General features: G+C 39.1%; 1 protein-coding gene across 1 annotated transcript in view; it reads right to left on the reverse strand.

Moving 5' to 3' along the window:
- Positions 1-8,679: 8,679 nt before the first annotated feature.
- LOC115211959 (WD repeat-containing protein 89) overlaps positions 8,680-14,129 on the reverse strand; it is a 35,878-nt gene continuing 30,428 nt past the window's right edge. The window contains exons 13-14 of the mRNA XM_029780726.2: positions 13,680-13,760; positions 8,680-9,521 (exon numbers count right to left, since the gene is read on the reverse strand). Coding sequence (XP_029636586.1) covers positions 9,459-9,521; positions 13,680-13,760 — 144 coding nt within the window. The 3' untranslated portion in view covers positions 8,680-9,458. The remainder of the gene's footprint in view (positions 9,522-13,679; positions 13,761-14,129) is intronic.

Below are 14,129 nucleotides of genomic sequence, written 5' to 3' on the forward strand. Positions count from 1 at the left end.
ATAATTCAGCCGTGTTTTTTTATCCAATAATGAATTTCCAAGCAGTACGTTTTTTTTTTTGTTTTTTTCTTCGCTATGATCGAAGTCAACATAATAATGTGAAAATCGTGTCGAATTACATCAACAAAAAGTTTTGCCTTTGGCATTTTGCCATCAGAGTAAACATAGAAACATCTATTTATTTGTAGGAAATGTAAACATATTAAGTGAATGCACCGACATTTGACAAGTTAGGTTTAATATACAGAGACGGTCGGTATGTTTAATGAGATACTTCTTACAACAAAGACTGCAGGATGTTTAATTTTAATTCAAATTACGTCTATAATAAAGAGAGAGAACTATTATTTCAATGACTGAAAGGAAACAACTCTAAAATTTGAATACATTAAAATAAAATACATTGGGACTGTTTGACCTAGGAGTGACAACGCTGGACATATATTAGTTTTGTTAGACTTCTTCAATAGGGAATACTGTTAACTTTATTGCATCACCAAAGATCGCAGACAGAATATATGTATATATATAATATGGGCGCAGGAGTGGCTGTGTGGTAAGTAGCTTGTTTACCAACTACATGGTCCCGGGTTCAGTCCCACTGCATGGCACCTTGGGCAAGTGTCTTCTACTATAGCCTCGGGCCGACCAAAGCCTTGTGAGTGGATTTGGTAGACGGAAACTGAAAGAAGCCCGTCGTATATATGTATATATATGTATGTGTGTCTGTGTTTGTCCCCCTAGCATTGCTTGACAACCGATGCTGGTGTGTTTATGTCTCCGTTACTTAGCGGTTCGGCAAAAAGAGACCGATAGAATAAGTACTGGGCTTACAAAAGAATAAGTCCCGGAGTCGAGTTGCTCGATTAAAGGCGGTGCTCCAGCATGGCCGCAGTCAGATGACTGAAACAAGTAAAAGAGAGAAAGAGATATATATAACCAAGAAAAAAGCAACAAGAATGGATTAGTAGTTTAGTACAATGTGTACTAAACTACTAATCCATTCTTGTTGCTTTTTTCTTGGTTATAATCACCCCACATTATTTTATGGTTAATACCATAAAGAATTCTGGTGCATCTAAGTTAAGTACCATTTTCATTTGATTTCATTGGAATTTACTTGAATCTTAATTGTTTTTGGTGTATATATATATATATATATATATATATATATATATATATATATATATGATGTCATTATCACCATTATTTAATCATTTAACGTCTATTTTTCCAAACTTGCATGGGTCCGATGGGATTTGTTGAGGCAGATTTTATATGCCTGGATACCCACCCTGTTGTTAACACCTACCTGTTTCGAAGCAAGGTAATATTTACCCATAGTCAGACATGTTTTCCATTGAAGACTGGAAACAATGAACATTGCTTGTATGACGGTGGGGCTCATTTACATCCATCACATGTTGTTGAGACAAAGGTACATACAAACACACACACACACGTTCTCTCAAAGGTTATGAAATTCATAGGCGTGGCTAAGTGTTAAGAAGCTTGCTTTCCAACCACATGGTTCCAGGTTCAATCCCACTAGATGACAACTTGGGCAAGTATTTTCTATTATAGCCTTGGGCCAACCAAAGCCTTGTGTGAGAATTTGGAAGACAGAAACTGAAAGATGCCAGTTGTATGATGTGTGTGCGTGTGTGTGCGAACTAGATCACACATTGATGAAGTAGTTTAGATTGTGTGAAAGTGAAGGTGTCAAGCTATCATGTGATCTTATGAAGGAACAAGCAAAAGCATTCCATGAAGAACTTAGCTTGCAAGATACACTCTTTACTCTTACTCTTTTACTTGTTTCAGTCATTTGACTGCGGCCATGCTGGAACACCGCCTTTAGTCGAGCAAATCGACCCCGGGACTTATTCTTTGTCAGCCCGGTACTTATTCTATCGGTCTCTTTTGCCGAACCGCTAAGTGACGGGATCGTAAACACACCAGCATCGGTTGTCAAGCAATGCTAAGGGGACAAACACAGACACACATATATATATATACATATATATGACAGGCTTCTTTCAATTTCCGTCTACCAAATCCACTCACAAGGCATTGGTCGGCCCGGGGCTATAGCAGAAGACACTTGCCCAAGATGCCACACAGTGGGACTGAACCCGGAACCATGTGGTTGGTTAGCAAGCTACTTACCACACAGCCACTCCTGCGCCTATGTTTAAAAAAATTGCTAGAAAGTGTACAATAGAGGAGTCATCGCTTGAAAATCTAGTGCCTTCAATATTATCTCACCCAGATGTGCTGCCACCATCACCAACAATTCTTGATATTTCACTCACCTTACAAGATGAAGATGGGAGTCCTGACAGCCCTTCACCTCAAGATGCCAATCCTGATATCCCACTCACCTCAGTAATGATCATTGTGTACATCAACAGAATTAGTGTACCAGTACTTTACCACTTATTTTACCTGGGTTTTATTAAAATTACACTAGAATTTCATTTGACGTTTCTCTTTTCCTTATTAACCAACTTGTTCCGATTTACAGGATGTTTTACCTAACCTACCATTCTTAAGCAATCAATGATCTGGTACTCTCCAGGTCCCAATGATGCCAGATTAATGGTTGTGTACTGTACCAGTGTTTTTTTTTTTTTATGGCACCAGCACTAGTGCTTTTTATGTGGCACCATCCCCAAGAGGTTCACCGAGTACCTTGCAAGACAAAAAAATCCCTCAACTAGAAGTTAACCACATCTGTTTATCAACCATTCAACAGACTGACAGATAGATAGATGTTTATAAACTGGAAAGAAGTGGTATTTAAAATAATAATAATAATAATAATTGTGTAGTGCTCAGGTGCACTACAACTCATCTAAAGTGTATATATAATCAGGTGTAGTTTCGGCGGATTTCGGAAAGCATGAGGGCCTTAAAGGATGCAGTGTCATAGCAGTCAACAACTGACGCAGGCAGTTTATTCCATGCTTCAGCAACTCTGAGCATGAAAAAATGTTTCCGAAAGTCATGGGAGCTGTGTTGTTTTCTGACTTTGTAGGCATGTCCACGTGTGTTAGACACATGGAGATCAAAAAGCTGTTCAGTGTTGTTGTTGGTGAGGTGGTTGAGAACTTTGTGGGTGTTTACCAAGTCCGTCGCCAGACGCCGGAGCTTCAGTGAATCCATGCCCAGGGAAACAAGGCGCTCAGAATATGGTAGGTGTCTGATGGAGGGTATGCGTTTGGTTGCACGTCTCTGAACAGATTCCAGGAGGTCAATGTTCTGAACAAGATAGGGGTTCCAAACTGATGATGCGAATTGCAAGTGTGGTCATACCATAGCTGTATACAGTTTTAAATAGATTTCTGAAATATTTAGTAACTAGAATATATATTTTACAGTTGTTTACTCTTAGTCAGTGAATAATGTAAACCAGGGTTTCTCAAACACTTTTTTTATCTATGTATTGTTTCTTGCAAAACATACCACTACCTATGTCTAAAGCCAAATTTTTCAGGGGCCCTTAAAATCCAGTTGTGGATCCCCGATTTACTATTTAGTTGTGTAGATGCCCAAAAATCTGATGTGAACCCTTAGGCGCCATATGGACTCTGGTTGAGAACCAGATATAAACCATAAACTAAGTTTCTCTACAGTTTAATGTTTCAATCAGTGGAAATCCATAACTAAGAGGACATATATGTTCATCAAAAGACACAATCTTCTCTCCATCTTTCCAGATCATCGACTGACCTCATGCTTTAAAATATCTTCCTTCTATCCATTCTTTGATGTTACTCAACCACCCACTTCATGTTCCCGTACTTCTTTTATCATGCATTTGTCCAAGTTTATGTTGCAACCATATGGTTACAGGTTCAATCCCACTGCATAGTACCTTGGGTAACTGTCTTCTACCACAGCCCCAGGCCAACAACCAATGCCTTGTGAGTTTGGTAGACAAATACTGTGTGGAAGACTGTCATATGTGTGTGGAGGCGCAATGGCCCAGTGGTTAGGGTAGTGGACTCGCGGTTTCGATTCCCAGACCGGGCATTGTGAGTGTTTATTGAGCGAAAACACCTAAAGCTCCATGAGGCTCAGGCAGGGGATGGTGGTGATCCCTGCTGTACTCTTTCACCACAACTTTCTCTCTTACTTCCTGTTTCTGTTGTACCTGTATTTCAAGGGGCCAGCCTTGTCACAATCTGTGTCACACTGAATCTCCTCAAGAACTACGTTAAGGGTACACGTGTCTGTGGAGTGCTCAGCCACTTGCACGTTAATATCACGAGCAAGCTGTTCCGTTGATCGTATCAGCTGGGACCCTCATAGTCGCAGGTGTTCATTTTTTTATGTCACTGCGATTTAAAAAACCAGAAAGGATTGTGTTGGTCAACCAAAACCCTTCAAGGCAGAGCTCCAGCATAGCCACAGTACAATGACTGAAACAAGTAAAAAAAAAGAAGACATCTCCATACCATATTCGTTAGAGGTAGAGTGTCTTGCTGTCTGTCATCTTACAACACCAAACCATTTCGTTTTCCTCATTTTAATGATTTATAGAAACAGCTTTGTGGTTGACAATTTATTTCCTGAAATAAAATGTGAAGGATCTTTCTGTAACAATTCAATTCAAAAACCGTTCTTTGACTATCTTTCACCTAGAAACTTCCAAAACTCATACCAAAGTGTTTAGCTGTATTCACTGTTGGGCCTTTAAAAAATATTTGTTATTATTGTAATTTTATATTTCCCAATATGGTCTAATTTTGTTAAAGTCCGATGCCAGCACCGCCTCAACTGGCTTCTGTGCCGGTGGCACATAAAAAGCACCAACCGATCGTGGCCGATGCCAGACCCCTCTGGCACCTGTGCAAGTGGCACGTAAAAAGCACCCACTACACTCGCGGAGTGGTTGGCGTTAGGAAGGGCATCCAGCTGTAGAAACACTGCCAGATCAGACTGGAGCCTGGAGCAGCCCCTGGCTTCCCAGACCCCGGTCGAACCGTCCAACCCATGCTAGCGCGGAAAACGGACGTTAAACGATGATGATGATGATGATTGAAGTTGCTACAATCCATCATTTAATTTTTTCTGTTATCTCACATCTTCCATTATTCTTCTTCTCATCAATTATTCAAATTCATCATACCCAGTATGATTTCAAACTGTATCCACAAGTGGGGTCTTGGTTTGTATGTTCCAGCATTTTGAGGAGTATGGAACCGCCTCTTAGCCAATATTGTTCCCAGGTCTGCTCCCAATGATGACCATATTCGTCATAAAAAAATCATGTAAAACAATTGCAGTAATGAAAACATTGGAATCCAAAATTTCGGGATTGCAAGTCCAGATTCGACCCAGAATGTTTTTAATTGACTCACAGAGTTGGCCTTTAGATTATATAACTTGTTATCATACAAAAATGTTTGTCGCAAAAAGTCATGTAAAAAAATTGCTAAAAACAATCACAGTAATGCAAACTTGATAATCCAAAATTTCAGGATTGTGGGTCTGGATTTAGCCCAGAATGTTTTCAACCTCTAGGAGTAAAAGTGTGACACACTGACATTCACATTTATTATACTATACTATATTAAGGCAGCAAGCTGGCAGTATCGTAAGCATGCCAGGTGAAATGCTTAGCGATATTTTGACTGCCGTTAGGTTTTGAGCTTGAATTCCGCCGAGATCAACTTTGCCTTTCATCCTTTCTGGGTCCATAGAATTAGTACTAGTTATCTACTGGGTTGATGTAATCAAATTAATCCTAGTCCCCAAAATTTGAGGACTTGTGCTTCCAGTAGAAAGAATGTATTAAAGTTGAAAAAGTGTGACACTGACATTCACATTTATTATATTAGATATGTTTAATTTTGGGGAAACTTTATTTCAATTAAAGTGTATTTTATAAGTGTGTGTGTGCGTATATATCTACTACATATGTGGAAAATGTGTGTGTTTGTTTGTGGCGTTGTTAGCTAACTCCTCCTACATCGTTTTATTGATTTTGATGAAACTTGACATGTGAGTAGAACTCATATCTGGAAACCTCGTGACATACTTAGATTGTTGAAAAACTCGATAATACGGCCCCTGGAAGGGATCTTTATATCTACCTCATGTAACTAAAGGTGATGCATTAGATATGAATAATTATAGACGTATCAAGTTATTGGATCAGGTAATGAAAGTCACAGAGAGGGTCATAGCCCAACTAATTAGAGAGAGAGTCAGTTTAGACAACATGCAGTTTAGGTTTGTGCCAGGAAAAAGCACCACTGATGCTACGTTTCTGATAAGACAGCTGCAGGAGAAATACTTAGCCAAAGATAAACCTCTGCACCTGGTTTTCATTAACATGGAGAAAGCCTTTGACAGGGTCTCCCGATCCCTTATCTGGTGGTCAATGTGGAAACTAGGGATAGGTGAGTGGTCAGTGAGAGCTGTACAGGGATGCTGTCAGTAAGGTGAGGGTTGGTAACAAGTATAGTGAAGAATTTCAGGTAGGGGTAGGGGCCCACCAAGGATCAGTCCTCAGCCTCCACTTATTCATCATAGTCCACCAGAGGAATTTAAGACAGGATGTCCCTGGGAGCTTCTCTATGCAGAAGCCCTTGCACTAATAGCTGAGTTACTACCAGAAATAGAAGAGAAGTTTCAGGTAAGGAAGCTAGGTCTAGAATCAAAAGGCCTTAGAGTCAATCTAGCAAAAAACAGTCTTAATAAATCACAAATCCCTTCAGGTAGATGACCCTGCTCAATCTGTAGAAAAGGTGTAGGTAGAAACTCCATAAGATGTACCTGGTGTAAGCTATGGACACATAAGAAGTGCAGCAATATCAAAAGAAGGCTAACTGGGAAGACAGTTTTTGTGTGGCAAATGCTCGGGTGCAACAAACACTGAAAATGTGCAGAAAACAGCTTCTGTCACATGCCAGGGGGAAAAACTAGAAGTAGTTGATAGCTTCCATTACCTAGTCAGTAGCAGGGGTGGATGCTCTGAGAGTGTAGCTGCTAGAATAAGAATAGCCTGGACATAGTTCAGAGAGCTCCTACCTCTGCTGGTGACAAAGGGACTCTCGCTCAGAGTAAAAGGTAGACTGTATGATGCATGTGTACAAACAGCCATGCTACATGGCAGTGAAACATGGACCATGACTGCTGAGGACATGTGTAAGTTTGCAAGGAATTAAGCTAGTATGCTCCATAGTATGTGTAATGTCAATGTGCATACATGACAGAGTGTAAGCGCCCTGGGAGAAAAGCTGGACATAAGCATCAGATGTGGTCTGCAAGAGAGACGACTATGCTGGTATGGTCATGTGTTGCGAATGGATGAGGACAGCTGTGTGAAAAAGTGTCACACCCTAGCAGTAGAGGGAATCTGCGGATGAGGTAGTGAAGCACAGCCTTCGAACGCTGGGCCTCATGGGGGCAATGACAAGTGACAGAGACCTTTGGAGATATGCTGTGCTTGAGAAGACCCGGCAAGCCAAGTGAGACCACAACTGTGGCCTATGCCAGAGCGGCGTAACTGGCCCATCTAAGAGTACCCTTCAATCATTGGGCGATAAACTGCACTTGCAAAGACCTGATGAGTCAAGTGAAGTCATTGTTGTGGCTGATGCCAGTACCACCTGATTGGCACCCGTTCTGGTGGCTCACAAAAAGCACCATTCGTGCATGATCGTTGACAGTGCCACTTGACTGGCTCTCATACAGGTGGTATGTAAAAACCTGATGTATAGTAGCCATCAAGGGACATTGATATCTTACATAAATGTTTGCATGTGACCACCCTGAATGTACCCTGTTCTCCTTCTGCAAGGATGGCATTTTTTTTTCCATTCCTTCTTCAGTGCTTGTCATTACCAATCAGTGGATCCTCCACTGCCAATGTCCATGTTTTGATATTTTCCTCCATCTTGATCTGTGCTAACAGATTCCCCTGGTGTTGTTATCTTTCCACTAATCCATGCATTGTTTCTATGTTCTAGACAGCTAATACACAGAACTTCTTGCCGCACCATAGTTCAAATACATTTGATAATTGCTCACCACTTTTCTTCAGGGCCCAGCACACACAACCTTATAATGCAATACTCCATATGATTTCAATAGCTATTTCTTTACTTCTAAACATATCTCTGTTGACCTCCAAGTGTTTCTGAGCTGCACAGATGATTGCCTTGCTGTACCTAGTTGTACTTTTATTTCATGTCTGCTGTTATTACCAGTTGTTATGCTTTTTAAAATATACACAATATATGTCTGACTATCTCAACACAAACTTGGTAAAAAGGAGTGAAGAGCTGTTCTTCACTCCTGCTCCAGAGCGTTGGCTGCGGGGTCATTCCGAAAAGCTCTACCTGCGACGATTTCATCTCAATCGAAGGAGAGGAGCTTTCTCTGTCCGGGATGCGGATCCGTGGAACAAGCTGCCAGACGAGATGGTGAAGATGCTGACGACCGCTTTGTTCAAAGCCTCCCTTGACCTCAAGTGGCCTGAACTCTTTACATGAACACCACCCTGTACTTAACTCCATGTCCCCCTACATGGCCTTGCTATTTGCTTTTGAGCCAAATTAACTAACTAACTAACTAACTAAATGTTTGCATAATAATGTGACCTTATTTTGGAACAATAAATCCCAAATATTAGATATTTATATCAAGAGGAGACACATATATAAGTCTTCAAATTGGCAGCAATATATTCCAAAATTTATTCCCTTAATTGTTTTGCTTCTTACAACTGATATATCAGTTCACAATGTCATCAAAGAAATAGATTATGTTAAAAATATACATATATAAATTAGTTTTACAAAGAATAATTTTGGATTAATTTTCATGCAGAAAAGAAGAAGCAATCAATTTTCTTTGGTCTTTAATCATTAAGGACATGACTGAGCCATTTCTAATTAATAGCCCAAACAATCATAGCTTTCTTTTTTACACATTTTCAAATCATTTTTGTGAGGTTGCATTGGTGCCGCAGACCTCACTTAAAGGTTTCTCAAACAGTTTAATCCATGGTAATCAAATGAGCAGGAATTATAATCTGATCTTTCCCAAAGTTATTTAAAGATAGGATCTACTTTTGGTGTAAAAAGAAGGAACAAAGCATCATCAGTTGCAACAGACTTGTGAAGCAATTTTCACTTTTGGCTTTTTGGAAATGTAGAGACTTTTTTGCCAATTGAAAGTTCATAAAGTGACAAAGAAATTAATTGAGAAACTGTTCAGAACACTTAGGAAATTTCTGGTTCTAAAGATTAAAAACAATTTCTTAAAATCATCATTTGCACTTGTTATTTGAAAGTTGAGTTTCTGGACACAGAATTTCATATATTTTATATTTTCATTCCTTATTAAACAGTAGTTCAAATCAAGAACATACAGCTGAATGTTGCAGAATCTTCAAGTTATTTTCAAGTTGTTTTGTAGGCGCAACAGCAGAAGCACTTTCACTGGCCAGCTTTAATACGGGGCAAAGTTTTTAGTTTATGTGCTTTTATCTTGAGTTTGTTCTGGAAAGAAAATACATAATTTAAGACATCACATTTATTATTAACAGCTACACCATCCCAATTATTAAAAATTAATCTATTTATTAACAAATATATCACATACATTATTAAAAATACAGTACTTATTATCAAAAATCAATCAATGCATTGTTGAAAGTTATCCCACTTATTAAGAGCTCATCAATTAAGATATGAAAAAACTATATTTCAAAAAATAATAAGGATAAATAAAGGGAAGGAAACCATGACAACTGAATGAAAGATGCTTCGAATAAGTGGCAAGATTTTAAATGGGTGATGACATTTCAGTGAATAATATTTCAAATGAGTGATGACAAACATTTTAATCAGACAAAAGTCAATAACAACAAGTGTAACAACAACAACAAATGTATCACTAATTGGTTCTCTTCTGCTGTTGGGTATCTCAGTAATATTGTTTTCAAGCCTTTCTTTTACTACAATCTCTGTTTACATCAACAACAAAAACCCTCAATGATTATATATACTCTTTTACTCGTTTCAGTCATTTGACTGCAGCCATGCTGGAGCACCGCCTTTTAGTCGAGCAAATCGACAGTAGGACTTATTCTCTGTAAGCCTAGTACTTATTCTATCAGTCTCTTTTGCTGAACCGCTAAGTTATGGGGATGTAAACACACTAGCATCAGTTGTTAAGCAATGTTGGGGGGACAAACACACACACACACACATATATATATATACATATATACGACGGGCTTCTTTCAGTTTCCGTCTACCAAATCAACTCACAAGGCTTTGGTTGGCCCGAGGCTATAATAGAAGACACTTTGCCCAAGGTGCCACGCAGTATTACTGAACTCGGAACCATGTGGTTGGTAAGCAAGCTACTTACCACACAGCCTATAAATTGATGCGCTAGTTAGCAGGCCAGAGTCTCATTAGTTATCGAAATCAACCAGACGGATGGCTCTACCAACTAAGAACAGCTGTGTATCACCACCCACCAAATCGAGAAAGAGCTATCGATCTGTCGATCCTACCGGTGTCCAGACCGGGTGAATTTTCCCATATATAGATAAAAAGTTCCACAATTACTAATGTCATCTCATTGTGAGATGCATGCACGTGCATGAATAACACTGTTAAATCTTCATCCCAAAGATCCTATTCAGAACCAGAAAATATTTCAGATCTCATCCTGGATGGATGGAAGCACTCCGTCGGTTACGACGGCGAGGGTTCCGGTTGATCCGAATCAACGGAACAGCCTGCTCGTGAAATTAACGTGTAAGTGGCTGAGCACTCCACAGACACGTGCACCCTTAACGTAGTTCTCGGGGATATTCAGCGTGACACAGAGAGTGACAAGGCCGGCCCCTTGAAAATACAGGTACAACAGAAACAGGAAGTAAGAGTGAGAGAAAGTTGTGGTGAAAGAGTACAGCAAGGATCACCACCATCCCCTGCCGGAGCCACGTGGAGCTTTAGGTGTTTTCGCTCAATAAACACCCGCAACGCCCGGTCTGGGAATCGAAACCGCGATCCTATGACCGCGAGTCCGCTGCCCTAACCACTGGGCCATTGTGCCTCCACAAAGATCTCATCCTAATATTATAGTGAATATAAAGTGAAGGCCAATGTACTTGATATAGTGAGGAACAGTGAATGGCTGAAAAGGGATGATGAAACCTTGTTGGAGACGTGATGTGTGGGTGTGAGGCAGATACCTGTTTGCTTGTATGGCAAGTCACACCTGAATGACTCTACAATTTGGATCATGGTGATGATCCTGAAATGGACTAAGATCAAATACTAGTCAGTCAATCCAGTAGATGGGGACCTCCTGGAAAGTGGGGGTGCTTAAAGCCATTGAGAGGAATGCCCCAAAGTCTTTAACTAATTGTACTTGCACAAGCAAGCTGTTTCTGAGTTTCTAAGTAAGATGATGAGAAAAAAAAAAGTGATACCTAAAATTACTAATTCTGATGAAGTCAGGGGAGATAACTTCAGTATTTCAATTAATTATAAAAGAATAAATGGAGACTGATTTTTTTTAGTAGTATGGTGATAATTGTGGACATGTTTCAGTGTTATTAAATATCATCAGCAAAAGCATAGTTTAACCATTATGTAAGATCTTTCAATGATAACAAAGAGGTATATGGGATTTTAATGAATGAACACTAAATAGCATGAGGAGATTTTTCTCACCCAATTATTCTGTACCAAGGTACATATATCATCATCATCACTATTCATTACCTATTTCTTTATTACCCACAAGGGGCTAAACACAGAGGGGACAAACAAGGACAGACATAGGTATTAAGTCGATTACATCGACCCCAGTGCGTAACTGGTACTTAATTTATCGACCCCGAAAGGATGAAAGGCAAAGTCGACTTCGGCGGAATTTGAACTCACAACTATTCATTACCATTCAACATCCAGCTTCCTTGATGGCATGGATTAGAGGGTTTAACAGGATCTGAAGAGTTGGAGGACTGCAACATGCTCTAGTGTCTACCTCTGCATACTTTTCTACACCCAGATGCCTTCCTAATGCCAGCCACTTTACACAGTGTACTGGATGTTTTTATCATGGCACCAGCACTAGTGGTGACTGCCTTGTAACTTGTAAGGTTAAGGCCTAAAATAGCTTTTATTATTATTAATAATAATAATAAACTAATTCATAGCTTATCAGTCTGAAACACCAGTACTATAGACTACCTAAAGTAATGTGAAGATGTACATAATTTTCCTTTGAGTTTTGTACAAACTTTCATATAAGTTTCTAAAGCCATCACAACTAATATGAATCCAAAATTTAATATTATTTTTCCTTTCTCTCAAAGATAAGAGCAATTAGTGATTAATCTACTTGACTGTTGATTATACAAACAAATTATCAACTCTGAATAAAATATGTGATAATTGAAACTGAAATATAAAATTGTTGCAAGGGTTATAAAATTTATATATATACCATCTTCCTCAATTCTCTGCTTTCCACAGTGAGTAACCATACAGATTCTCAAAAAGAAACTGTTCTGATTCCTCACCCTTTCTCCCATACTTTAATCCCCTTCCCCCTAGCATAAAACTGATCCCACCTTGCCTGAGGTTCATAGTTCCACAAGCTGCATGGTGACCTCAATAGTATTGGTGAGATGAAAACAAAAAAAAAACACACACACAATACACACTGTAAAGTAGATGGTATTATAAAGGGCATCTGACCATAGACACCATGCCAAAGCAGATATTGGAGCATGATACAGTATTTGTATCATCGGGTCCTGTCAAAACCCATCCAACCCATGCAAACATGGAACATGGGAATAAACAATGATGAAACTGTATCAATGGCCTTTTTTTTTTATCTGTCATAAACATTCTGAAAATCTGTACCTGAAAAGTTCTTCTCCAAGGTACTGGCCTGGAGAAGGTTATTTTATGGAAGGCAAGCAGTTGTTCATGTAGGCATGTCTCCTCTCTTCATGCCACTGATGTTGCCCAAAGGAAGGGTAATGCTGACATACCTTATCACAGGTGTTAATGTGTACAACACACAAAGCTGAAACAGATGCCACAAGTTTTATGATCTGATGCTCTCATGGTTCCACAAATCAACTGACTTGGACAGACACTTTGTTTTTACTCATCTCCACAAGGACGAAGCGTTAACCTCAGGAAGGTCTGAACTCAAACAACCAGAACAAATCCAACAAAGCACTCTAATGCCCTACCAGCTCTGCTAATTTGCTATCACTGTTATCATACATGCTGCCATGGATCGGACGGTTTGACAAGATCCTTAAAACAACTGCATCACACTACAATGTCAGTACTGATATGGTTTTTACAACTGGATACTCTTTCTGACACCAAATACTTTACAGAGTGTTTAAGTGCCCTTTTCCATGGTACCAACATTAGTGATATCACCATGCAGCTTGCAAGCCTAAGAACCTCATTGACTGAGTGGGGCTAAAGATGAGAGGAGAGGCTAAAACAGAATTGATTTCTTACTGGAGAGGATCTGAATGGCTGCTCACATTATAAGAGAAAGAGAGGACATAACTGTGGTGAAGCTGAAAGAAATAAAAATAATGGTCTCACACACACACACACACATACACAAACATTTATATTACTTAAAAACGTTACCACTTCTTTATTTTCTTCTGCTGTAGTTGTTGACCATAAACAAACCATGGAATCTTCCCCTCCGGTAACTAAACTGCTTGTCTGAAATTGAAATGTTAAAAAAAAATATTTTAAAAAATGCATTCCAGAAAACCTTGGTTGTATCTTTACAAAATAAACATATTTCTAAAACTATTGTTGATGGTGAAAGTTATTTCTGACTAATATAACATTCTGGAATAACTTAATTTTACTTTTGTGTTTAACATATAAGTTGTTTATAAAATACTATACTAGCAGTATCGCCCGGCGTTGCTTGGGTTTGTAAGGGAAATAACTATAAAGCATTTTTAGAGAGTTATAGCCAAAAAATAGCAAAAATATGCATTAAAAGTGGAAAAAATATGATGGTAAATTTTTTTTTTAAATCGTTGACTCATCGTAGACATTTTTAGAGAGTTACTTCCCTTT

The sequence above is a fragment of the Octopus sinensis genome, linkage group LG5 (genome assembly GCF_006345805.1).
Source record: "Octopus sinensis linkage group LG5, ASM634580v1, whole genome shotgun sequence".
Classification (NCBI taxonomy): domain Eukaryota; kingdom Metazoa; phylum Mollusca; class Cephalopoda; order Octopoda; family Octopodidae; genus Octopus; species Octopus sinensis.